This window comes from Perca fluviatilis, chromosome 14 (genome assembly GCF_010015445.1).
Source record: "Perca fluviatilis chromosome 14, GENO_Pfluv_1.0, whole genome shotgun sequence".
Lineage (NCBI taxonomy): Eukaryota > Metazoa > Chordata > Actinopteri > Perciformes > Percidae > Perca > Perca fluviatilis.
The window spans coordinates 18,696,317-18,724,065 of NC_053125.1; the positions used below are offsets into that span (position 1 = coordinate 18,696,317).

A 27,749-nucleotide genomic window follows, 5' to 3' on the forward strand; every position below is an offset into this window, starting at 1 on the left:
TTATCCCAATGATGTTGTGCACTTGGGGGCTGCCCGCTAGCCACGCCTAAGCTAAATCATTGCAGAACTTTGCAATTTTCGCCAGGTCTGCCAAAGAACTTCTCCTTAACTGCCTGAAACACCTTGCCTGCATAATTAGCATCTTAACATTGTACCTGATGGTAGGAGGTGATATCTGCCTGAGAGGAGGTGGCAGTAGGCTGAGAGAAGGTGGCAACAGGAATAGTGTGATAAATACATTTTAGCCATTGACTTCTTTTTTTTAAGTTCTAAGTAGTGACAACAAAACTGTCGGCGCATCAACATGATACTCTTGAGGCTCTGGACCACATTTGTCAAAAACTGGTCATTAGGGGGAGCTACAAATGTGAAAAGTTAATTTTTTTATAAAGGGCTCATGCAATTTTTACAAAATCTGGAGGGTACGATTTAGGGCCTCTTCTGAAGCCACGCCCACAACGTTGTACTGATTGGTCAAAATGGCCTATTACACTTTTACTTTAAATATCTGATAGTTGCCTGATCAGCATGTCTTCTCTTCATAGCATCACAGCAAATTAGCTATGTATTTAATATCTAAAACATATATACCAAAACCATATTACAAAAGTTATCATTGCTCTTTTTTTAACCAAAATACACAATATCGATTCATGACAATCGACATTGGAAGTTTACAAAGTCAGTGAAGGCAGCAGTGTCATGGCCTCGACACAGTGAAAATATAGCATCATTCTGGCATTTCACCTAAATTAAAACAAGCATTACTGTATAATAATAGGAATTATTAGTGTGCAAATCCAACTAAACTGACTGAACACATATTTGTAGATGCAGAAAATGCTTTTTGTTTGTTGTTTGTATAAATCACTACAATGTAATAAATTAACAATTTCTAAAACTATTTTTCCCCTCTTTTTTCTGGGCCAGTAAAACTGATCTACTGGCCCTGGGGGCTAGTTGGGGAAAAATGTTATGTTGGTGCCAATTACTTTAGAGTTGATAGCTCATGTAATTGTCAGTGATATATTAAAAGGAATCTACCAGGCTTTAATGTGGAAAGACTCAAACTGCAGGGACTGTATATCTCCTGACAGAGCCGTTATGAAGGCATAAAGAGCCTCTTCCTCTCCCCCATTGACCTTGTTTTTCCTAAAGCAGCGTCTGAGGTTAAAAAAGTCGTCCCTGGGTACGATTTAGGGCCTCTTCTGAAGCCACGCCCACAACGTTGTACTGATTGGTCAAAATGGCCTATTACACTTTTACTTTAAATATCTGATAGTTGCCTGATCAGCATGTCTTCTCTTCATAGCATCACAGCAAATTAGCTATGTATTTAATATCTAAAACATATATACCAAAACCATATTACAAAAGTTATCATTGCTCTTTTTTTAACCAAAATACACAATATCGATTCATGACAATCGACATTGGAAGTTTACAAAGTCAATGAAGGCAGCAGTGTCATGGCCTCGACAGTGAAAATATAGCATCATTCTGGCATTTCACCTAAATTAAAACAAGCATTACTGTATAATAATAGGAATTATTAGTGTGCAAATCCAACTAAACTGACTGAACACATATTTGTAGATGCAGAAAATGCTTTTTGTTTGTTGTTTGTATAAATCACTACAATGTAATAAATTAACAATTTCTAAAACTATTTTTCCCCCTCTTTTTCTGGGCCAGTAAAACTGATCTACTGGCCCTGGGGGCTAGTTGGGGAAAATTTAAAGTTATGTTCCAATTACTTTAGAGTTGATAGCTCATGTAATTGTCAGTGATATATTAAAAGGAATCTACCAGGCTTTAATGTGGAAAGACTCAAACTGCAGGGACTGTATATCTCCTGACAGAGCCGTTATGAAGGCATAAAGAGCCTCTTCCTCTCCCCCATTGACCTTGTTTTTCCTAAAGCAGCGTCTGAGGTTAAAAAAGTCGTCCCTGGGTGGGCTTGAACCACCAACCTTTCGGTTAACAGCCGAACGCGCTAACCGATTGCGCCACAGAGACTTCTGAGTGTGCCAATGTTAGGTTTGGAAATGACATAAATAATACAGTGAACCAGCCAGACTGTTGAAAAATACGTGATGCACATTATTGGTCACACTGCCCAGCACTAGGTGCCGGCAGTTGTTGACATTATTTTTTTATTTAGGCTAACGTTAGCTAGTGTTGCACCTATAGTTTCCAATCACAAGGAACTGACTTGTGATTGGGACTGGCATTAACAATGTCACTGGCTCAAACGAGCCAGCGACTGGCTAATCAACTTGCCCGACATACTTTTTTAGTGGCCCCGGACCATCTGGTCATTGTCAAATCCTGTCAAGGGCAACTGGACTTGGTTAAAGGTACTCAAAGACGATTTGTTTCTTAACTGAGAGACTTCTTCAGTTCAGGTTCAGTTGCCCTAGATTTTACCTTTCTTGGATAACTATGACCTTGATGACTGAGAACCTACATAGACATAAGTAAAGTACTGTCGCTGGGATTTTAATTTTAGGTTACAGTACACTGGTAAGAAAAGCTTTTCGTCCCTGGGTGGGCTCGAACCACCAACCTTTCGGTTAACAGCCGAACGCGCTAACCGATTGCGCCACAGAGACGAAGTTGGTTCTTATTCCACAGATCAGAGTTTTTGATTTTGTGCTTTGCAGCGACGGAGGATGGACCATGAATGAGGGGACTGCAGGCGTGTTACTGCTTCGGGGGAAGGGGTTCTTCATAGCCTGGCTAGCACAGTCGGTAGAGCATGAGGCTCTTAATCTCAGGGTCCTGGTTATACTTATGCAATTTATGAACAGATGTTTTAGGTTCTATTGGACGCTGTTACCACTTTAATGCGTTACAGCTGCAAATTCAAATGTACCACTTGAAGGACCAGCTGTTAAAAAACAAGTCTCCCCCTAACCTGCATCATTGCATTGACTGTCACACATGACTAAAGCATGATTTATGGCTGTGCGGCGCTAGCCAGGTTCCTGTGCCAGAATGGAAAGTAGAGAAGATAAAGGTACATTAGGTAGTATATGCTAATTATGTCATTTGCACCTAAGCATAATGTTTGGCAATTCCCCCAGAAATGGAAAAAAGGATATGCGCCCAACGTGGGGCTCGAACCCACGACCCTGAGATTAAGAGTCTCATGCTCTACCGACTGAGCTAGCCGGGCTCCTAGATCAAGATGGAAGGTAGAGTAGTTCAACGTACATTAGGTAGCATATGACACTACGGAGATCAGTTCCCCAATGCAACAGAGCGTCCACTTGTTGTGTTCTGCCAACAATGCAGGGTCATTATTTTGTGATGAGGTCACAAACTCTCACTCTAAAAACCTAGGGAAACCCCTGGGATACTGTTTTTTTGTTGTTGTTTTTTTACCATCATTGATAAAATTAAGTCAGGCTGGAGAAAAAAACACAATCTGACAATTCCCTAATACATCGGAAAAAAAGAACACGCCCAACGTGGGGCTCGAACCCACGACCCTGAGATTAAGAGTCTCATGCTCTACCGACTGAGCTAGCCGGGCTACTGTTGAAGCACCTGAAAGTTGGATTTAAGAACGTGCAGTCACCTTTGCAATACCCAGATTTTTTTTGATATTTAGATATATAGGTATCTAACTAGCTAGCAGTCTAGGCTAACGCTGTTGCGCTAACGTTAGCAAACATCGGCGTAGCGTTAGCTAGCTGTCTGAACTTGTGAAAAGCCAAACAGCATCCCCGTCCAAGCTTGTTTCACTTTCCCTCCAATATTATTATACACATAATAAAGACCGCTGCAATCAGCTAGCTGTTAGCCAAATTAACCGTTAGCTAAACTAACGTTAGCTTCCCGGTGGAGGCTAACGGCAGACCGCTATAATCACCTAGCGGTCCGCCGAATTAACCGTTAGCTAAACTAACGTTAGCTTCCCGGGGGAGGCTAACGGCAGACCGCTATAATCACCTAGCGGTCCGCCGAATTAGCTATTAGCTAACTAACGTTAGCTGGAGGCTAGCGTGTGAACATCTTGCGCATGCGCAGAACGGATCGTGCAGGTGGAAGCGGTGCCGTTATTCCAAGGTGGTGGTGGAATGAACGCAGCATTATCATCTGCGCCTACGTCATGGCATACGTGTCATCTTGCGCATGCGCAGAACGGATCGTGCAGGTGGAAGCGGTGCCGTTATTCCAAGGTGGTGGTGGAATGAACGCAGCATTATCATCTGCGCCTACGTCATGGCATAAGTGTCATCTTGCACATGCGCAGAACGGATTGTGCAGGTGGAACGGATCGGGTACTGACAGCTTTCGCCTGTCGTCTCCCCAACGTGACGTCATGCAATGCATTGTGGGGGAAAGACAAACCGCTGTAAAATAGTACCTACTTTTTCGTGTTATATTCTGTTTTGTGATACCTAACAACATCAAATACATGAATACCAGTTTAAATGTTTATTACCAACAAGCAATTACCACAAATTCGTTGGAAAATTAAACTTGCAACATGGGCTTTAAATGTTTAATATCAACAAGCAAATTGCAAAAATTCGTTAGAAAATAAACCCTGCAACATCGGCTTTAAAGTCAAAATGATGTATGCCATCAACCGCGTGGCGACCTGAACTTAAGTTAGTTTTGACTAAAAATACTGAATCTACCTCGACTAACTATATTTCCCTATAGGTTCTTTACATAGCACACTTTAAACACAACTTAACATTGCAAGAGGTCACACGCTGAGTAACAATTACTGATAAAGCTATTAACGCCAAGTGCATGCTAATTGACGTTAATGTTTTAAGATAGCACCGCTAATGTTATGCACTGCGTTTGGTTAACATATTTTACTCAACAGCTATGTGTCAATCAGTAATTACTCCTACATTTACATCACTATTTTACCCAACTAAACACTTAGAGTTTAATCGTGACTAATCATTAAAATCTTATGTTAAACTTAGCTAGTCACTTTCTTACCGTGAAGTAGCTAGAGCTTGACGTCAGCTAACGTTAGTTAGCTTAAATCTCGAACGTTGGCCTGATGGGCGTTGGTGATCGGTGCTAGGCCTCCAGTTGCGCATCAAATTAACTAAAATAAAGCGTTGTAAAAATGGCTATTACGAGCCGAAAAGTTACCCGATGTATACATTTAACCTTCGTGAATAATCCAAACAACGTTTCAAAAGTTTAACAAAACTAAAAACGTGCGACACATCTTGTTCAGAGATGCTCTATCGACGTGCATAGGTTTTTTTCTTTTTTCATCCGGGATCTTTAGAACAAGGCCCGGAGGGGGTGGGGGGGTGATGATGATGTTCTCTTATGCTGCGTTCCAGACACAATTTTTAGCCCGTAAGTTACGGCTTCAAGTCAAAGTGCAAAGTCACCACATATCCTTCTAGCTAGCGTTAGCGGCTACCTAACGTTGCGCTAGCTGATACTAGCGATTTCTAGTCGGCGACATATTTTGGGCTTCATTTAATAAACATAACCTGTATTAGTACACAATCGTATGTGTATTGTTCTGATTACAATGTGTGGAATAACTTTAGTTTGCCTATTTAGATATGTAGCTATATTTATTTATATTTCCCACTGTTAGTCACCGGCGTCTGTACAGCATCAACACATTGACATATATAAAAGCATCAACAGGGGTCGCCATTGTTGTTTATGTGTGTGTGACGCCAAAAACTGTAATTACGAGTACAACCGTACATGTACAACGATTTCTATTCAAGATTTCTATGTCAGTCGCTCATCCTTTTGATACAAATATTGGAAATGTTTGTTTTTTATCTAACTCTAATGGTCGGAACAGAAGAATTAGACAGCTATTTCAAAATGAGATTGTTTCTCTCCCATACATTGTGCCATACTGGAATGGCCAATTTGTTAATATTCCATGGAAGAAAGTGTGGTCTTTGTCTTCTAAATATTTAATAACCAATAAGGTCAAGGATGTGTCTTACAAATTACTTCATCTTTTTTATCCGGTGAAGCTTTATTTAAAAAAGATGTTTCCTGATATTGACACTTTTTGTTCTTTTTGTGGTGCTGAGGAAGAATCTGTCTCTCATCTCTTCTGGGAATGCACATATACAAGTCTGTTCTGGAAGGATTTCTGTATCTTTGTACGCTCATTCTCATCACAGAGATTTTCTTTGTTATACAAAGATGTTTTATTTGGTCAGCACAACTTTGATAAAGACTTAAAGGACCAATATTTTTTGATAAACCTATTTATTTTTCTTGCAAAGTTTTTTTACACAAATGTAAATTTCAGGATACTAAGCCCTACTTTTTTATTTTTTGTAAGGAACTCAAATCTTACCTGGACACTCTCAGTACATCCAGCAACTCTAAAGCCCTTAAAACTGTCTCACTATGTCATTTGTTTGATATTCTCCTGTCTTTATAACCTGTAACTGTGCTTTCAATTGTATTTACCCTGGGTTTTTTTTTTATATGTTCTTAGCATTGCAATAAAAAAAAAAAAAAAAAAAACGATTTAGGCTAGCTAGCTTCACATATCCATGGTGCTGAAAAAAAAGTGTCGTAAATCTTCAATCTATCAAATTATAAAGATTTACTGCTATGTTCTCCATCGTTCCTTAACATATATTTGTATGCGTCTTGTTGTAGTTTTTTTTATAATTAATTTGTAGTTTCATTTTGAATTGCTTTAGTTTTATTGTCGCAATAAAGATATGAGCACACCTATTACAGAGATAATTGTGACGACCTGTCACGCATCTTATTATTATACATGCATGCACATCATCTGTGAACTAACTGACAATGTAATGTTAGGCTGTAACCTAACGACATTTCTCGTCGTGACAGGTGAGTCTGATTTAGACCTCGAAGTAGCAAAGAAGATCCCGTTTTCCAAAGTTGACTTAGTTAACTTTTGCAGAGCGATAGCAGAAGGAAAAAACTGCCTGTAAAACCCAGTGTTAGAACGTTAGAGAGTATTTTGTGACTTTCGATTGAATGAAGGACTATTTTCCAGTCTTATTTCTTCATTGAAGTTTTCTTTAAAATAGTGTTAAAATCTCGTCTCGTTCTCGTGAACCCAATCTCGTGTCTTGTCTCTGGGTGTCTCGTCACACCCCTAGCCTACTTATTACACAATATCAATGCTACATCATCAGATCCTTTACTTAAGTTAAAGTAGCATTTATGTTATTGACTGTAGCAGTACTTTGCCTTATTGTTTATTTCCTTTTTATGTTTACTGTGTGCACCAAATACACCAAGGCAAATTCCTTGCAAGTGAAAACGTACTTTATGAAAAATATGAAATATAATATAAAATATAAAAAGCTATGTGGCCTACTTTAACTCATCAGGCAGAATGCCCCCTGTCAGTAGTCTAATCATCAGTACTGTACTGATACATAAACGTGTAAGAACCCTTTCCATGTTGGAAACTGATGTATATGCTCTTAGGCAGTATGTTCTGTAACAATATCACATTTATTATATAAGCTAATCACATATTTTGTTATATATGAAATGTAGTAAAGTAGCCTTCCAATGTCTGTTTAGTTTATAAGATATTACATGGTGTAGCCCCATTACCCTATACAATTTATTCTGACACTTACAGTAATGGTAAAACAAGACAGACAAAATAATCAACAATGAGAGACTAGTATTTAAAACCTTGCTTAAGAAAATGCTTAACAAAATTTGCTCAAACTGCATTTTCAATCAGAGCAACAAAACAGGAATGCTGTCCCTACAAATATTAGAGAATGCATTACTTTTAGTAGTTAGTCAGTTTAAAACTGATGGTAAAAAAATAGTTGAGACAAATAGATGTTGTCATTGAGGTCTGATAATGAATCAATGTATACAGTATACATATGTATTTATAAATGTTTTGCGGAATTATAATTTGTATACAGTTATAAACCCCAGAATAATCAAAACTGGCCAGTGCAACCTACCCCCCCCCCAAAAAAACTATTATAATTTCCTTTACATAAATTAAGATATTTGCACCATAACTTCATGCAGAAAGGGCATTAGTTGAACCCATAGTTGAACATTAGTTGAACCCAAAGTTACGCCCTTGTCTGTCTATAGAGCCTTGCATGGTCATACACATCAGTACATATCTGACTTGCTCTGACCTATGCTATGAGTACACAAAGGATTTTTTTTTTACAGTGTTATTAATGTACTTACACAGAAATAGACATAATAGCGAAGAACAAGGACAACCTTGTGACAGAGAGAGAGCATAGAATTTTAATTTCACTCGTCCTATGCGTACAAAACACCACTAGATGGCGCCATTCAACTACAACAAAGCACCGGCGGCTGGAGTGAGGGAGGCGCCAACCGCTGCATACAACCAGGTTTGATCTTCATTTCTCAGCGGAACAGAGAGTAGAAAGGATCGGCACAGGTGTCTCGGGTGAGCAGCTATTATGTTTAATCATCATCTGTGAAAAACCGGGTTGTGGTTGTAAGCAACACACGAGGAGCCGCGAACAAACCACGTGATCAAATGCGGAAATTTTCCGATGGGGAAAGTGTAGCCGGAGAAAAGAGAAAAGAGGGGAGTGGAGGCTGTGGTGTCCGTTTGTGTTTTGAGCTGCTGGTGGTTACTAGCTGGACCATACAACACGTCCACACACAGACGCTCGGTTATCTGCACAGTTAGATGTACGAGTACGAATGATCAGCTGCCGTGAATAAAAGTCAGGTAAGCTTGACTGTAGACAAACCAAAAGAAATGTGACAGTTTGTGTTAACGCGACAACTTTTTACGGAAATGATTAATAACACCCAACAAGGACGGACTCACCTGTCGGGACAGCTCACTAGCTAGCATGTAGATGTTCATGTTGCTGTGTAGTTTAATCATGTTAGTTTCAGTGTGTGTGTGTGTGTGTGTGTGTGTGTGTGTGAGAGAGAGAGAGAGAGAGAGAGAGAGAGAGAGAGAGTGTTTTACTGCAGTTTTGTAAAAATATGTCACTTTTTGTGTGTATTCATAGTCACAGCCTTGTTATATTCATTATGTGTTGTGCTGCGTTATTTACCTTTTTTTTCTTACATACACAATTAAGAGCGGAAAAACAAGGAGGCACTGTATATAGGGCCACTACAACCCAGCACGTGCAATATCTAGATGTGCAATATCTCCGCTATTCTTTTTAGAGTATTGTATAGCATGACTGATACAAATGTTGCCGATACATTTTCTGTTGATTCGCTTTTCAATTAAACACCTACCGGTAATTCTTTGTAATCTCTAGAATCACATATTATTGACTGGTGCAACGAAGAACAAAGGTAAAGCGAAGGACAAGGTTAAAGGTGTAGTGAGATAGTGTTAACTTTATAGCAAGTTATGTTTTTCCGTCACGCCCAGCATGTGCCTGTCTCTCATATTGGAGATCAAATCACTTTCCAAAAATAACAAGCGTCAATTCAAAGCAGGAGACGGACTTGTTGCTGCTCTCTGTGGCATCTAGCTATTTCAACGTGTCAACTGTGGCACAGAGCTGAGGGAGGGCTGTCCGCTTCACGATTCAAATAAGGTGGTCGTGCATGTAAATAAGGTGCGGTGCTCACATCCTTTGGAGGTCACTGCAGAAGGAACCAGTCTGTACAATGCATTGGTTACCACAGTATGAATATACAGCAACAACAGCTGTTACCAATAATTCATTACGTCTAACAACTCATTTATAAATGCATCTGTGCTCTTTAATGACACAAACCATCGCATTAGCTTTTTGGGTCACATCTGTCCTGGTTGACATTGCAAATACTGTACATTCCGACCTGTACCCCACACTATGTTTGTGTTCAAAACATCAAACACAACAGCCCTGTTGCACCACACAACACTATCTGGTGTCACAGCTGCCTTTTTTAACTTGCAACCGTCAACAACACTGTTTTACAGCCCACGCTGCTGCACGAGGAATTGGAGAAAATCGTTTTCCCTTTTGGTTTTTCTCTTCCAAATGAGTTTGGCCAACCTGCAGGTTTGTTTAAAATCTGTTTGATTGTCTGACTGCTCGTGTAGGCTATCTTGCCCTGTTGGGTTCCTTTTTAAGGATGTTGCTGTATCCCCAGTTCTCAGCAATATTACTGATAGCAAGGATGGCCATGACTACAAAACAAAAAACCAGATCCTATATGTAATAAAGAGGAGTTATCCTTTAGCAAGTTGTATACAATGGCAGTGGTCAAATTTTAAATAATGTATGTAATGTGCCAACAATCACCTAAAGGATTTATGTAAACGTTTTTTGCAAAGCTGTTTCCATCCAATCAGACATACTTTACGTGTCACCCTGCTGCTCTCACAGCTGGAGACGTTTGAATCTCATCAGTGGCTTTCTAATCATAGCGACCCATTTAGGCACCCAAAACAGCACTGATATTTCCTACTGTTCCAAGTAGATCATTCGGTGATTCAAACCTATTCTCAGTGGATGTGACATTTTTCTGTTCCATGATGCGACATCCTTCCCTCCCATGTTGCAGCAAGAAAAGCAAAGACTCTGGCGCTCTGTCTTAATTTCCAGCCTTGCCACATTGAAAGAAGAAAGTGCAAACCACAAGTGAATCATGGGGTCGCTGGTCTCAAAAATGTGTAAAAAGGGCAATTAAATGGTTATACCACCCACTCAAAGGAATCACAGGTATCAAGGTCAGACTTGGCACAGCTGATATTTTTTAACAAGAACACTTCCAAGGCTATTGTTAGACCAGCAGTGTCAGATTTTTTTTATGTGTCCAGATTGGAATATTGATCAAGACTGCAAAAAATAAATGTATGTTAACATGGCTGCATGCATGAGCCTCATCTGTCTAACTGTCTGTGCTGAGGTCAGGTATTCGCTTGTCATAAAGAGTGAAAGAAAACTTTTTTAATCTTGCGTCCCAACAACACTCAAAAGCCACCACAGTACCTATACTGTATATTTATAGTCACCATGCAGCAACCATAGGGTGACCAGATTTCCCGGAACTAAAACCGGGACACTTTGCGCATGACTGTAGTGCTTGTGCACGCTTACGCTTTTTAACGTGAACATGTGCCAGCCCAGGTCAGACATGGACACAGACAGATTAGACACAATTTTGCCAACAGCACACCTAGGTCTACTGCTCACAACACAATGGGGTATCTCAGTTAATATTCATGAATTTTCTTCGTATGTAGCCTACATATCTAAGAAATAATATTAAAAGACATGCGTGAGTTTCGTGGGGGACAACTTTATTTTTCAGAATTAAAGCATTCTTTTGGAAAATGCACCCACTGAACTTGTGAAAAGGTATTTTTCATTGCATGGCACTAAATGAATTATTTGGAACTGCTGCCACAGGCTTGAACTAAAGTTATGGTAACACTTTACGGGAAGGGTACATGAATTAATGCATGAATTAATTCATGATTTGTGCATTACTTCATTCCTTTATATATTATGAATCATCAGGAATTGACATGAGTTCAATAAGCTGTTTTGCCTTACATCACTTTGATTATTTGGAATGGTTTTGTATAGGGGTGCAACAGATCACAAAACTCATACTTTGATCGGATCAGGTTATGAGTCACAAATCGGATCAATTTTCGGATCAGCACAAAAAAAGGGGGGAATTTAAATGATTTATTAAAAATGTAATAATCACTTTTAACAATAACTTCTTTCACCAGTAAATTGCTGTTAAACGACAAAAACAGATGAGAAAAGGGTATTTTACAATAACTGTGAATGCACCACAAGTTTTACCAGTTTTAAGTAAATGCAACCTTTATTCAGTCTGTGTTTTTCCGACAACAGCAGTTGTTTAGCTAGCTACATAACACAGGGAGGGAAGGCAACAAGGTGTTGTCACACCGTGACTTCAGGGAAGCAGGTATTTTCTACTTCTGTTGTTTCTCCGTCAACTCTGACTCCGGCAGTGGCCACGGTGTTTCAAAAAGTGCAGCAGCAGGCTACATTTAATTTAACGTCGTCTTTAGCTAACGTTACATACTGAGCTACGCTGTGTCTTCCGTGTTATTATTATTTTTTTTCTTCTTCTCTTTTTTTCGGACACATGCAAGTATGCCAGGGTGGAGAGAAAGAAAATACTAGGAGACTCGGCGATACTGCTTTTCATTTCGTTAATTGAAATTTGAAAGCTCATATCGGTGGATTTTCCATAAAAAAATCGAAATCGTGACACCCCTAGCACTATTAGCAACATGCCAAACCTGGCAACCTGTACACTATCCATGCTGCCTGATTGGTTCAGATGCCCTTCGAGATGATTTTAACAAAGTACTAACCAGTACTAATAGGCATTCATGTGTGGGCCTACTAATAATAACATTATTGCCTGTCCCAACTCAGGTGGTAAAATGATTTGACCAACTGTGTTGTTTTCACAACTGAAAATACTACTGCTATAATTACTAGTATTGCACCAACTACAGTTTCCACTTCTGATAACATTAGGGAGGGTAATGAGTCATTTGTGGTCTTTCATGCTTTCACCTGGTTTTTAATAATATATAAAGTCACAGCCTTAGAAAACTTGTAGAACTGTACACGTGTTGGTTATTGATGAAATAACACATATTGGGCACCTCCCAGAGATGTGATGAATGTTTTCCATTTGTGTGAAGCCCATGAAGAGCAACTTCAGCCCTTAGCTAATCCTCTTAGACTGTTTTGTTGTTTCCATTGATTGAAGTCTCTGCTGGGAGTCTCTGATACTCTTGGATTGACTTGTACAGCACAGCTGTGCTCTCAGCTCAAATACAGGCTAACCTGGGGCCATGCATTTGGAAAGAAAAACACCTACTGTGACGTGCCGTTATTTCCCCGTTTTATTTCGATCTCATGTTGAACCTTTACCTTCCTCCTTATCTTCCAGTGTTCTTCTGTTGATTTAATCATTGCCTATTGTTCTGTCTCTTTCTCTCTCCCCCTCTCTTTATACTGCTAACTGATTCTCTCACATTGTCTCCTCTACCCTAACTTGTTTTGCAGGCTCGTTCTGCGGTCACACTGCTGAGATGACAAGGCTGTGACAGCGTGTGTCCAAGTGTGTTTGTACTGGACCAATTCTTGTGAAATGGCTGCAGCTAAGAAGAGTGAGTTTTTATTATTGCTTTCATTGCATGTTGTAATAAATGTGATGTAAACCAACTTTTCATATTTAAAGGTACGTCTCCTAAGTCTTTCAGTAGTACAAAGTCCACTCTAAAGCCGTGGAATCAATTTTAAATTGTAGATACGGCTTTGAGGCAGACAGGGCAAGCAGTAGTTAATATCTAAGTTGTAGCCTGTCTCAGCACTGTCTTTTGTTGTTTAAATCAATCATGTGGCAACACGCTGCACAATTAATTGCATAAATTCATTTTAGGGGAAGTGAAGGAGGTCCAAACTTGCCCAGTTTGGCATCAGAAAGAAAATCAGTCTACTGTTACTACTTACTTACACTCTTAACTTCCGTTTCACTTGGATTTAAAAGTTTCTTAGAAGGTGTTGGCTGTTGCAATTAAAAACAGGATGACAGATTCTTCAGTATAATGGATTGTGATTGAGAGCCCCACATTAACCTTTTCACCGGGGTGAGACATCCTGGGGACATTGCAGGAAGGATAATCAATTAGATTTAATTCCATAATCGATTTGTTCTTTCAGTTGGGTTTCTTGGGAAAGGGGTGTGTTGATGCTGGCGAGTCGGTGTCAGCAGCTTTGCGACGAATTTTTGTGAAGGCAAGCAAATTTATTTCCTCAAAAGCAGGAAGGGCTAAAAAAAAAAAGAGAACCTGGCAGAGATCTGTAAATGACTCATCACATTTTTATCACAACCATGAATATGCTTTATCTCTGTCCCAGTGGAGTATAGGTACAGTATGTGGTGTTTTCAAGCACCACTCTGCAGGCCTTTGTTCTCTTTGATAAGGTCACTGAATGAAGGGCGGTGCAAAAGGAGCTTCTCTATTGACTTCTTGCATATATTTTACATATGTATGTCTGGGGTGGACTGAAATGTCACAGGAAGAGTGTTTGTTGCCTTTTTCTACGGGGAGAGGTTAGAATGTGTTGCCATCTTTAGGAGAATAAATGTATTTTATAAATGAAAGACACTTTTATTGGGTAGTTTTGGTCTTGTTTCTTTAGACCAATTTTACAATAGGCAAGGATCTCTGAAGAAGCCGTTTGCTATTCAAACTTTGTTTACACTAATGTAGTAATGCTAATTTTCTTAGTGGATAAGTTAAAAAGCTCCACATTATGTTGAGTGAGAGCAGGAAAAACAGCATTTTGTAAAACACTGATGTGGTTTTCACCTATTACCAGGGATCAGCAGCCATTGGCACACAGTAGCTCAACTAAGGCACATTAGCAATAAGTTTGCAAGAGAGTATTTTGGACATTTTCCAGTCTGCATGCCAAATGACCTCTTTAACAGCCATTGGAAGGAGCACAGCCTATTATTTACGGTAGTTTGATTGACTTTTTCCCAGTCCGCATTCCGCAAAGACCCACCCTACTCTGCCTCTGACAGGCTAGTACTTGTTGCCTTCTTCACAGAATGCGGCGCAAAGGAAAGAAATTACACTGCCTGAGCGGGCCCGGTAGATAGTGGCAGGCTTAATGCTGATGTGGCACAAGGATTAACAAGAACATTTTAAAAGGGCACTTCATATTAAAAAGGTTGCGACCCCTGTGTTAGACAGTAGATGAAACCAACACTCTCCTAAACTTTCTTTGTAATCACTTATTTTATGTTAATTTAGCTGATTATACAGTATGGTCCCTATTTTAACGATCTATGGCGCAGGTGCGTTTAGGGCTTGTCCAAATCCACTTTTGCTAGTTTGACTGTGGAAAAAAGGGTCTGTGCGCCGGGCGCATGGTTCAAAAGGGTTATACTTGAAGCGTATTTTACAGTAACTGCAGCCGAGCTGGCGCGTGCATATGTGACGTCATGAAATCCCGTTACTATTGCTGCGCTGGTGGTCACGACACTAGTTGCAGGCTTCTCCTGAACACCGGTGGCGCTAATGAGCAAAGGCTACTGATGTTGCTATTTCTACTGGCTAGAAGAAGAAGAAAAAGGTAAACAACGGCAGAACTGGCAGCAGCATTGCCGTCAATGCTTCGATTTGATTTGAATGACCTACTTCATTGGATCAAGCCTTTCATTCACCATAAAATAACTCATCTTAACCCAGTAAGTTTATCAGAGAGACCTGCAGTCACTCATGAGAGTCCTGGCATCCGGTTGTCAGCGAACTCATTCAGGCCTCCTGTTTCCGCTTTGTTGCGCGCCACTGAAAAAAAAAGAGCTGTGCGCGACCTCGGCTCGTGCGCCATAAATAATGTAATGTGTAATTACATTTTGAGAGGTGCACGTCAGGCTACACGTTGCAGCGACACACGCCGTCGATTCTATGCACACTATAAAACGGCCTTTAGTGTCTTAATTAATTCATAGGTGGGTTTTGGGCGTAACATGCAATAAACCAATCAGAGTGTCATCTCCCATTCCCTTTAAAAGCCAGGCGTGTTTGTCACTTGGCGCTTTGCTATAATGATGGCGGATTTGCACCATAATATTTTTATTTGTAATCTTTTGCATGTTTGTGTGCTGCTGCACTTCCCTGTGTGTGCGTAACAAGCATAGTGTGCATTTTACTAATTTGTTGTTAAAATAACTATTGACTTTAGACCAGGTTTTTGATGGTCAATAGCGCGATCACTTCCCGCTGCCTCAAGATATAGCAATACGCCAAGAATTCACCTGAACACACCTCCCTGTAAGACCAGCACGCCCATGGGCGCGAAGATGGGCGCAGGTGCATTTGCTCTTTAAACGAAGTGGGCGCTGGATGGTCTTAAAATAGCAAAGACACTTGCGGTGGGCTTTGCGCCACGTGCAAGATAGGGCCCCATGTGTCGTCACATATATTTGTGTTTCTTGAGATGGATTTGTGCAGTCCAACAGTAAGGCTGGCAAGTAGTGTACTTAAAACATAAGTGAATTTGTGTTTTACAAACGCTAGAGTCCCAGGTGTGTTAGGTTATTAAATATCTTCATCAGATGGAGAAGCTTGCGATTTACTTGACTTGAGGTCATCGAAACAGGAAGGGAACTTGGCCATAGTGCTTTTTGGAAATCATATGACAGAGCTGTTTAATTGCGGGCGATGGTGTTAGGGAGACGCTGATCAGCCTACAAATATTGCATTGATTGAAACCAAATGTGGTGCTTCCTTTGGTCCTAAACCTGCTGCTTTTTCCCTCGTACAAGCGTGCAGATTTTTGTTTATTTGGAGCATACTGATATTTTTTTGAAAGAGAGTTCAGAGAAGAAGGCTGATAGGCTGAGCACTGTAATATCCAACAGAGGCAGACAGACAGATTAGTGGAAGGACATAAGTAGATGGAGATTAATCTGAAATAAGCCAGTTCAATGGGATTGCATGTGCGTACACATGTGCAAATTTTATGTTGTGTGCATGCACATGCATCCGTGTGGTTATGGGTCTGCTACTACTGAGAGGGTAAGTGTGGATGTATGTCCCTGCTCTGGTGCTGTCTGAGATTATCTAACCCATCGAAAAAGGCCACAGATCTCAGGATTGTGATAATGAGCCTGACAGAGGCTCGGCCCAGGGCTCTGAGGCTGTTTGTATAGGTGCAAGTACATCAAAGGCAAGTATAAAGTAAAAAGAGCTGAAGAAGTAAACATTAAAGCGATGCAGTAAAACGTGCCAATGACAAATGTGTTTTTTCCTATACACACTAAATAGTTACATTACTTTTTAGGGGAATGTGTAGCAGATTTAGGTGCCAAATGGTTAGTCACTCAAACATTATGCAATATATCATCAACATTGTACAGTTATGAATGGTCATATTTGTTGCTCTTGAGGCAGTGAATCAATGTAATTGATAAGGCTGTGCCGAGATGATTCCTGAAAACAGGACAGGATGAGTAGAGCTATAGTACTCAATGCAATATGCAACTCAATGAATGACAAAATTGAACAATGCTGCCAGCTACACCCACCACCATCATGGCTGGTCTGCACAATAAGGCTGACTCGGTCGGTTCTACAGTATGTTTTGAGGCTTTGATTGCAATGCTTGTTCTGTAAATACACACATAACATCACATTTTAGCAGTGAGTCTTACATTCATGACGCTGATGATTTTATGAATAATAGTTGTCACATGTCTTTAATGGATGTTCAATTCCCTTTAGAGGAAGGTCAGTTAGACTCATTTCAAATGAAAGCCCCCTCTCTTTCTAAACTCCAGAGTATAACATACTCAACTCTAACTGCTGATAGACTGGCTTACAGTATGAAAGCCCACCATTATTAAGCTTAATGTGTGATTCTAATTATAGTCATGGAGTTCTATTGTATGCACTTCTAGACTTCATACAAAAAGCCTCTTATAGTTCCCAGTCAGAAATGAAGAGTTTTTTTGTGCTTTTAGATGTGATATTTCTGGAGAGTAAGAGAGCTGTAGTTTAACTTTTGTGATTAGACCATTGTCTCACGCACATACTTAACTTTGCTGGTGCCAAACTGTGGCAGGAAAGATACAACGTTGAGCTGTTGAAAAGATAAAAATGAATGTTACATCAAATTGAGCTGAAAGAATTGTGAAAACCAAAAGTTGAAAAACCCAAAGATATACAATTTATAATGATATAAACATGTATACATTTGGGGAAAACGTCTTTGTAAAAAGGTATGGTATATACTGTATATTATACATTGCTCTTAATGGTTAAATGTTGAATACTCAACCCCAAACACTGCGATATTACATTTCTTGTCATCAAATACATGGGTTTTATATACTTTCTTATCAGCGTCACTTGGAAAATCTTGATAATATTTTATTTTAATATATGAATTGAAGGCACATTGTCAGAAAAGAAAACTCTTTTTCAGATATAAACCTACCCTGGCTCTTGTTATCCTTTATCTGGATTTGGGAGAGACTTAGGATATTGCGCTTGTATCTTTAATCAAAACTTCTACCATGGGATATTGTTAATATTGCAAGGTGTTCTGCTTTATCTTTCCATATCAAACCGCTTTACATATTAAACAACGTTTTAATATAACTACACACATAACACACACACACACACACACACACACACACACACACACACACACACACACACACACACACACCAGCCTGCACATATGGAACATTATGTAACTCCTGAACTCATTATTGTGACCTATATTGCTGATAGCAAGGATTTCTAATCTCTAATATGAGTCTGTATAAAAGTTTAATGGAACTAGGCCAACTGGGGCAGTAATGTCCTGTGCTTCATGTAATGCAAAGACATAATTCAGCATGTGAATTCAATTAAATGCATTGGTGCAAGAAGTATACACCATAGACTTGGCTCTTCATTTGAGACTTTCAAACATTGAGGTGTGATTAATTGTAGTAAGGCATGATTGTTCCAGCGAGATGTGATTTAATTGGCGTTTCATGTGCTGTTGTTTTGGAAGTAAGAAATATGAATTATGTTGCTATCGGTTTGATCTTTGAGATAAATGTTACATTATTATCAGGCTCTGCTCTGTTATCTTATTAATTAATACAGATAAAGTGGGGAAGAAATGCCTCTGCCAACAAATTTGAAGAAAAGGAGACCCATATCCCAACTGTCAAGATGTCAAGAATACCTGATTAAAGTTTAAATTGGAGTTAAAGTCCCTGAAAACTTGGTTTCAAAACTTTGTATGACTGAATTTTCCCAACAATCAAGTTAATCTAACTAAAATGGAAGGAGTCTCTGTCTGCATGTTTGTCCTTTGATTTTCCGCCAAATGGCATGCTGGGTACTGCTCCCTCTCTGTCGCTTGCTACAGTCAGTTAAAAAAGATGATGAAGAAAGACAGACTAGAGATGTTACATTGTAGCAAACTTGAACATTTTAAGCAATGTAACTTTCAGAATGAATGCTTTTATTCCAGGAAATAGCCTGGTCCCAAATAATTTAGCTAGCTGTTAGCAAATGCCGTGTATACTGCGCTACTAGGGGCCGCAACTATGTCATGGCAGGTGTATTGTTCAGGACCCAAGGAAGCTCAGTGTTGAACGTGAAGTTGTTTGGATGAGCGGTTAGCGAGCAGCAATACTGGAGGCCGAGCAATCGGCCCTTTTCCACACTAACTAGTACAAACACGTGTCAAACTCAAGGCCCGCAGGCCAAATCCCGCCCCTCGCAGATTTTGATCCGGCCCGCATATCAATTTAGGGTCACAATAAATTTCGGCCCACCTAGTTTTTGTCACTTTTGCTGATGCTTTTGGCACTTTTTCCCCCACGTTTTTTTAAGTTTTTTTGTTGCTTTTTTCAGCCTTCTTTCTTTATTGGCTAAGGAACTTTTTTGCTGACTTTTCTAGGGCTTTATGTCGACCAAACTGCTTAACATAAGCAACAGTCATTAGATTTTGATTCCAATGTTGCTAAATCATGATTGGTGCATGGAAGTCTTTGACATCACCTTTTCCCAACTGAGCCCTGCCCACTTCAAACCAGTAAGAACACAAACAAAAGCACAAATCTCTCATGTGAAATAACCAAAATTGTTCTAACTTTGGTAGAAAATTGTGCGTTAATACATGACCCCATGGCTCATAGAAAGCAATTCATTGGGAAAACATGCATTTTAGGTTTTTGGAGCAATAGGCACAAAGTTGATTTACATTTATAATAACTTCAGTTTTGCTTTATCTTGAACTATTTTCATAATAACTTAATAAACCATGCCTTAATCCAGTCATCATCCTGTCTTTTAAATTAGAAAATCTTCTAATGTGAATTAAGCTAACATCTAGCTTATTTAATTAATAATTTTGAATCCACATACCTGTTCAGTGTGAAGATGAAAATGCCTTGTAAGTCTGGATATAAATATACCCAAGCCTGAGAAGCAGTGCCAAAATGCCTAGTTCCAGAGTTAAGTGGCAATAAGAAACATGGTGCAAACAAGGAAGTGTGTGTGTTAATGATATAGACAAGGATCGCCTTGTCTATATCATAAACACACACACACACACACACACACACACACACACACACACACACACACACACACACACACACACACACACACACACACACACTGTAACAGCCATTTCCCGAAGAGTTTCTTTGTCCCTAAAAAGGACAACCTCCTATTAATAAAATATGTAATAAACATTTAAAAGGTTGTGTAAATGTAGCAAATGTTTAGTAATGTCTTGTTGTTTAACTTCTGTACATGTTCTACTCTCCTCTGAGGTCTGGGAAAGTGATGCTTTATAATCAGCCCAAAGCCCTTCAAATTCAGACAAATTGTTTATTGTCAAAGACAATTATTGTTTTTGGAAGGAGGGGGTTTATTTGGAGAACGAGTTTCCATTCTCTCACACTGGGAATAAATTCCTGGGCAGGAGAACAATAAATATCAGTGTCTCTGTGTCATAGGAGAGCGCTAAAACCTAGTTGGAAGTACTTTGTTTAGCTTGTAAGCTTAAACTTCTTTAGCTCCTTTTTATTTTGACACTGGGATCCCGTGGAGACATAGAGGACTATGTAATTTTATTGAAAAGGTAAGTTTGATGGCAGTCTAAAATCACCATAGTAACTGAATAATCTAAAAGGCCACCTTTCTCCAAAAAAATCTCCATCATATCAGCAGGGAAAGACATGATTGGCCAATTTCTGGTATTCAAAAAGGCCCCGATATTACCAAAACATGACTGTATATTGGTCCCTCGCCCCTGTGATACCAAGAATCTAAACAAACTTTCTAGTCTTAGCAACTATTTTGGTGATTTAAAACTGCAGCCAGCAGAAGCTCCTGGAGCATTTCTACCATTTTTCACTCTAAATCATCTACTCTTTTCAGACTTTTTCAACATCCATTTATCTTATTCTTTTCCCCTTCTTCAGGCTTTTTCCTCTCTCCTTTAACTGTTCAACTGCTTTGCTCTTTGCCTTTTGATCTCTTTTTCTCTTCCTCTGTCCTGCCTATATATATATATATATATATATATATATATATATATGAATACCATACTAATACCGTGTTTGACCCTATCCTATCAATATGGGCCAACATTTCTAAAGAATGTTTCCAGCACCTTGTTGAATCAATGACACAAAGAATTAAGCAGTTCTGAAGGTGAAAGGGATCCCCCACACCATTACACCCCACCACCACCAGCCTGCCCAGAGGTAACAAGGCATGACGGATCCATGTTCTCATTCTGTTTACGCCAAATTCTGACTCTACCATCTGAATGTCTCAACAGAAATCGAGACTCATCAGACCAGGCAACATTTTTACAGTCTTCAACTGTCCAATTTTGGTGAGCTAGTGCAAATTGTAGCCCCATGTTCCTATTTTTAGTGGAGATGAGTGGTACCCAGTGGGGTCTTCTGCTGATCTAGCCCATCCACCTCAAGGTTGTGCGTGTTGTGGCTTCACAAATGCTTTGCTGCATACCTCAGTTGTAACGAGGGGTTATTTGAGTCAAAGTTGATCTTCTATCAGCTTGAATCAGTCGGCCCGTTCTCCTCTGGGGTCTCATTTATAAAACTGTGCGTAGGATCCTTACTGTAAGTGTACGTGCACCCAAAAGCCCAAATTGGCGTACGCCGAAAAAAAAGTCAGATTTATGAAACCGTGCGTACGCACACCTGTAAGCAATGTTCCCTTTATAAATTAGAGATTACCTACAAGTGTGTGTACGTGGATCAACCTCTTATCCCGCCATGTACACGCCCATTTTTAACCATAAATAGTCAATGTAAAGCACCTCGTGAATGCTGATCAGTATGTTAATGACCCTGGCAGTTGTTCTTCGTTACACCGAAACATGCCGAATCATGACGACTGGCGGAGAAAACAAACAAACAAAAAAAAACTCTCGGACGCTTGGGAATTGCTGCCAATTGAATTATAATTTCGGCCTGTTGTCGCACAGCGTATGGAAACCGGATCTATAGACTACCTTTATTCATAAAATCTTCCAAATTAGCAGGCATTACGGTACTCGGGGACAGCTTCGATATACCAGACGTATATAATAATATTTTAACAGAACTATATATTATATCCAAACAAGCCTTAGTGATGAAGTTGAAGATTATATATAATATTTATTTAAAAAAACACTTAGCTGTCAGCCATTTCCCTCTGGAAACAGCCGGTTTCACCCAGAGTGGCGAGGACCTGTATTTGGACCGGGATGGCACGGTTCCGGTGCGTTGCCCTCTCTACTGGACCCAATTCAGTACATAGATCCAAGAGCACAGCTATATTACTATTACAGCTACATTAGGGAATTTAAATCGGCATATGAGCCAGTCATCGTCATGGTCTCTTTTTCTCCTGATTCTTCCATTGCTGTCCTCCTGCAGGGCCAGCAGTGCCATCATGCAGCATTACGCATGGGTTCACCGCAGTATTTATATGTTTAGTCTACAACAATTTGTGATTGTTAACACCTTGCTAAAATCACAGCAACAACTGGTATCCCCCACCCAGAGATACAATTTGAAATCGAAATGTAATAGGCAAACACACTTTTCTTCATGAAGGGTTTGTTATAAACAGTATTCAATTTTAGACTGATAACAAGGACATAGAGCGTAACGATTGCGCGAGAGCTTAACGGCTGTATTTCCAGACTTTGACATTTGATGATATATGCACAGTTTTAACGACAGATATTTAGTTATTTACACTGTGTTGTGCAGTTATCTAATGGTATGGTATTTGATGCTATCCTGTATTCCATACAGTCGGGCCATCTCCTACTCCTGCGCTCCGTAGCGGACAATGTGACGGCGAGACAGTGCTGATTAAATATTAAGAATGAGTTTTTATTTAAGATTTGAGTTTGAGGTGTTTATGGAACAATTATCACTCAGTACAAGTGCAAATAACACTGCTGGATTTCATCTTCATATGGTGTGAAGAAATGTGCGTGAGGCATTATTTTTTAATACTTAAACATATTAAGAGTAGCCTAACCCTTATTCCCACATGTACTTTCTGCAGTCTGACTTCAGTTCACCACCTCACCATCTGCGTCGCCAATTCCTATTTTGTCTCCAAAATGTGCGTACGCATGGGTCAGAGTTTGCGTGGAGGACCGCACATTCTCCCGTCAAGTTTGTTTTTTATAAATCACAATCACAAACAACGTTTTGTGCGTACGCCACGTTTATAAATGAGACCCCTGACCTGTAGCATCAACAAGGCATTTTTGCCCGCCAGGACTGCAGCATACTGGATGTTTTTACTTTTTCAGACCGTTCTTTGTAAATCCTAGAAATGGTTGTGCGTTAAAATCCCAGTAACTGAGCAGATTGTGATATACTCAGAACAGCCCGTCTGCCACCAACAACCATGCCACGCTCAAAGTTGCTTAGATCACCATTTTTTCCCATTCTGACATTCAGTTTGGAGTTCAAGAGATTGTCTAGACCTGGATCACACCCCTAAATGCACTGAAGCAGCTGCCATGTGATTGGTTGATTAGATAATTTCATTAACGTAAAATTTAACAGGTGTTCCTAATAATCCTTTAGGTGAGTGTATATGATCAGCTATGTGTGCATAGATATATGTGCCTGTGTGTGTTTTTCGGGCCTTGGCAGCTCCCTGAGCATTCACACCTCCATAGCAGGTTTGAGTGACCTGCTATGGTTGTAAAGTGCCTAATGTCACTGAGAGTCGACAGGCCCGGTTAAACACGTCTTTTCTCCCTTTAAAAGGCATCCAGTGTGAGTGTTTTTGTTCATTTCTGACCTTCAGTGGTTCTTCCCTCTTCTCTCAGGTTGTGCGAAAGCAGGAGGTGTCCGGTTCTCAGAGCCCCCCGCTGCCGGAGCCCCATCACATGTTCACTTCGACGAAAAGCTACATGACTCCGTCGTCATGGTGACTCCGGAGGATGACGGCAACTTCATGGTCAAGGTGTGTTAACTAACTAACCTGTAACTCGTTAGCTACAATGGATGAATAAGATTTGTTTAAATTTAAGGTTGTAAGGTTTTTACATGATTGTGAACATTTAGACTCAGTACTGTCTCTAGCTCTTCTATTTTATCTTAAAGTTTTATCTCTACCAACTTCTGTATGCGTTGTGTATCAAATTCAAGTCCTGTTACTCATATAAGACTCGCAGGGTTCAAAATTAACTTTTTCGCCCACCAGCCAAAAATGCTTAGTGAATGTTCAAATTTCACGAGCCACTCAATAGATTACCATTGTTTTTTTGGCTGGTGAGTGAATCAAATCTACCAGCCACTTGCATATTTTACCAGCATTTGACTGGTGATATTGCTAATTTTGAACCCTGAAGGCAAAGAATAAAATAATTTTCCCATCGTTATAACAGGTTACTTTCTCCAAGGGGGTCTGCCCACTGACATTTTTAAGAAACACCTAATTTAAATTACTCTACTACCCATGTCCAGCTTATAAAGGTTAATTGAGTGTTTTTTGTCATTGCTCATAATCAATTGTTGTAACTTAGAGAAAATAATATTTGATTTTATGTTTTTGGTTTGATTTGATACCAAACTCGCTTCAAAAATAATTTTCCCTCCCAACTCAATAGAATTAACAATCACATTAGTCAATATAATTTGAAAGCACTACATCATGAGATAAACATTTAGCTGTTATTGAGGATATACAGTTCAAGTCATTACTTGGATGAACTGCAAAACTATGACAGGGGACCCATGGACGTGGTGTAGTAGTTAATCGTCAGGAAGGAAGTCATTGACAGCAGTAAATGAGACAGTGTCATGCATGACTCTTAGACTGACCGAAGATATCATCTGCAGTGCATAGGGTTGTTATCGTGCTTTTTATCCAGCAAATGTTACAATCGCATCCATTTAGTTTCAAGGAGTCACACTAAAAACTGGAAATCTTTATCTGTATTAGATAATGATTGGCTTTTTTTTTTTAGCAAGCCCACTTATCAGCTGGCATCATTACATACTCCCTTGGATCAAAAAGTGTTCTGGAGTAGTTTTCTGCCCAGCCAACAGCCATTATTCAGTCCCCATCTGCTTTATGGACACCATTTATAGCAGATCACTTAATCCAAGTCCAAGTTAATGTTCTTGCCAGGGTTATAATATCTTTGTAGATCAGATTCACAATAAAAACTGACAATTAAAATGCCAGATATAGTGTATAAAATGGGAGCAGGTAAGGACGAGACTGGGAGTCGACCGCTAAAGCTTGATTAAAGGTTCATACTGTACAGGCACAATATCCTGTATTATTTCATCAAATTATTCAAATTAAATAAAAACCCAAGCCAAACCAAGCTACTATACTAAAGATGTAAACAGATTTATTACCACCTCAAACAAAGTAATCATTTTTGAAGCAGATATTAATTTAGATTTTCTTGAAAAAACAAAAACACTAACTTCTGTAAATGTATCTGTATAGTCCACTGGGCCTTCAAGTCTTAACAGGTATACTCATATTTATAACTCTTTGATCTAGTGGGGTAGTGTCCTCAGTTTCTACGAGCTTTGACTGGCTTTATCTGCAAAACATCCAGGAGAAGATTAAAGTCTTTTAAATCACCGTTAATCTCCTCTGTCGGCTATAAAGGCAGAAAACAATGATATCAGACTTCTCATCTGTTTTTTTTGCTGTCAGCTCTTAAACTCTGGAGGAGCTCAATGTAGGAGCCAAGCAACAGCAACAGAAGGTGCCACCGGCTCCAAAAAAACTTCAAAAACTGTAATAACAGGAGCCTGTGGAAAAGACAAATGTACTTCTGTGTCTTAAATTTGACGATCAGTGACCGTTAACTTGTTTCAGCTGGGCAGACTTCATTAACATGGAAGCTGCTGGTGTTTGTGATGCTAATGAAGGGTTGCATCAATGAAACGTGTTCCCTCATGTTCAATTAAAACATAGCTCATTTATTTCTTTGAGATTGCTGTTTTTTTTTTTGTTTTTTTTTTACAGCTCTTCAATCCTACATTGTCATAGATGCAGTTATTCATGGCTTTATTCTATTTGTTAGTAATTAATATTACTGTGAATACTTATTCACCATTGCACTATTATTAGCATTGAAATTCCAGGAAGAAACATAAGGGATACTTTGCTGCAAAGATCCTTGGCTGGATTTGAGCACAGGACATGAAACAGAAATATCTCAACAAAGTCCTTAGAGGATGAATCCCAATGACTTTGGTGGTTTTCCTATAGCACCACCATGAGGTTAACATTTGTGTTTTCGAATGAAATGACTTTCCGTCTAGCGCCACCATCAGATCAAATTTTAATTTGTCCAATACTTTGGTTTATGACCAAATACTCGAAAAATGAATGACCTTCACATTAGCCTCAGGGCTAATGTTAGCATGCTAATACGCTAAATTAAGATGGAAACCATGGTAAACCTAATTATTAAACATCTGCATGTTACCATTGAGCATGTTAAAGTGCTGCTAATGTTAGCATGTAGCTCAAAGCATCGCTGGGCTTTACAGAGCTGCTAGCTTGGCTGCAGACTCTAAGTCTTGTTTTTAGATGTTGGATGAGGACACTAAAAAGGAAAAAATAAGAACCTCGCCTATGTACAGGTGAATAATAGCTCCTAATGTGAAAACAATTCAAAAGCACTGATTTAAATGTTTGAGAAAAAACATGCACACGGGCAGAGGACCGACACCACATGATTTATCTAACAAGTCATGGATTTGTTAACCTTCTAGTGGCTGGCACACAAAACTAAGTGCATCTCAAGTAGCTTACGTTTTCAAAAAAGATTTCCTGCCTGCAGGCAGAGTAAGTCCTAGAATCATTTAAATCAATATTATTCTTTGGTCTCCTTTTCTCTCTTTTTACTGTCACTTACCTTCTCGTTTTAGTTGATGAATTCAACCACTTAAATTAAGGCTGGGTGATATGACGATATACAGTATATCAAAATGATATGAAAAAGTCTATCATATGTATGTTTTCCTATATTGTTTCGGCGTTGCAGCGGGCGTTACAGCAGTATTTACGCAATTTGGATGACGCTTTACGTTCTGGTACTTGCACGTTATGTTCATTTTGCACTAAAGTTCTTGGTAAAATGAGGAAAAATACTTTTCATATGTCAAGTATTTAATTCACGCAGGAGTATACAAAACTAGGCTTTACCATGTGGGTTAGGGTTCATATTGACTATTTATTTTTTGAATTACCAGAAAACCTGCTATATCGTGGTAAATGTTGGTTGAAGTACACTAAACTTGGATGGTATATCTGCTCTAATAAACACCAAACACAATCAGGAGCCTTTCAGGTTGGCCTTCTTCTTCTGCCATTTCTCAGTTAGACCAAAATTCCAAACGAAGGTTTTGTACGTTCACTCACTGTAGCTAAGCCTTTCCAAGCTTTGAAACTATTTCACAGCCAAATCGATTTGCTAAAAAGCTGCTTGTGCATGTGTAGATGGACTACAAACTTGGCTGTGACCTTCACAGTTACAGAGCAGTGTGAGTTTGTGCGAGTGTGTTTCACAAAGCTCTTTAAGCGCGCTTGAGAGTGGGCACAGAGTGCTGTCAGCCCGGCGTCGTGGCTCATCTTGGAGCTGAGGAGGAGAGGGGGGTGGTGTTGCTATGGAAATGGTCGGGGGGGGGGTTGTACAGACCAAATATGAGGTGGGAGTGTGTGGGATGGA

At 39.5% G+C, this 27,749-nt stretch overlaps 2 protein-coding genes and 4 non-coding genes across 10 annotated transcripts in view; 1 reads left to right on the forward strand and 5 right to left on the reverse strand.

Annotated features, from left to right (window-relative positions):
* Positions 1-5,261, reverse strand: part of LOC120572304 (importin-8-like) — a 36,387-nt gene extending 31,126 nt beyond the window's left edge. For all 3 annotated transcript variants that reach the window (XM_039821567.1, XM_039821565.1, XM_039821566.1), the window contains exon 1: positions 4,975-5,261. The gene's annotated coding sequence lies outside the window, so the exon portion shown is untranslated. The remainder of the gene's footprint in view (positions 1-4,974) is intronic.
* trnan-guu lies at positions 1,946-2,019 on the reverse strand. Its single transcript has one exon. It is a non-coding gene; the product is annotated as a tRNA-Asn (tRNA).
* trnan-guu lies at positions 2,542-2,615 on the reverse strand. The gene has a single exon. It is a non-coding gene; the product is annotated as a tRNA-Asn (tRNA).
* On the reverse strand, positions 3,109-3,181 carry trnak-cuu. Its single transcript has one exon. It is a non-coding gene; the product is annotated as a tRNA-Lys (tRNA).
* Positions 3,469-3,541, reverse strand: trnak-cuu. The gene has a single exon. It is a non-coding gene; the product is annotated as a tRNA-Lys (tRNA).
* A 3,079-nt stretch (positions 5,262-8,340) lies between the features above and the next one.
* The window catches only part of c14h20orf27 (chromosome 14 C20orf27 homolog), a 36,643-nt gene continuing 17,234 nt past the window's right edge, over positions 8,341-27,749 (forward strand). Inside the window, exons 1-3 of one of the 3 annotated variants that reach the window (XM_039823022.1) lie at positions 8,341-8,428; positions 13,020-13,123; positions 23,871-24,007. In XM_039823022.1, the coding sequence (XP_039678956.1) occupies positions 13,105-13,123; positions 23,871-24,007 (156 nt within the window). In that variant the 5' untranslated portion in view covers positions 8,341-8,428; positions 13,020-13,104. Of the gene's footprint in view, positions 8,720-11,832; positions 11,899-13,019; positions 13,124-23,870; positions 24,008-27,749 lie in introns of those variants that run through there. The other 2 variants (XM_039823021.1, XM_039823023.1) reach the window with 2 other exon arrangements.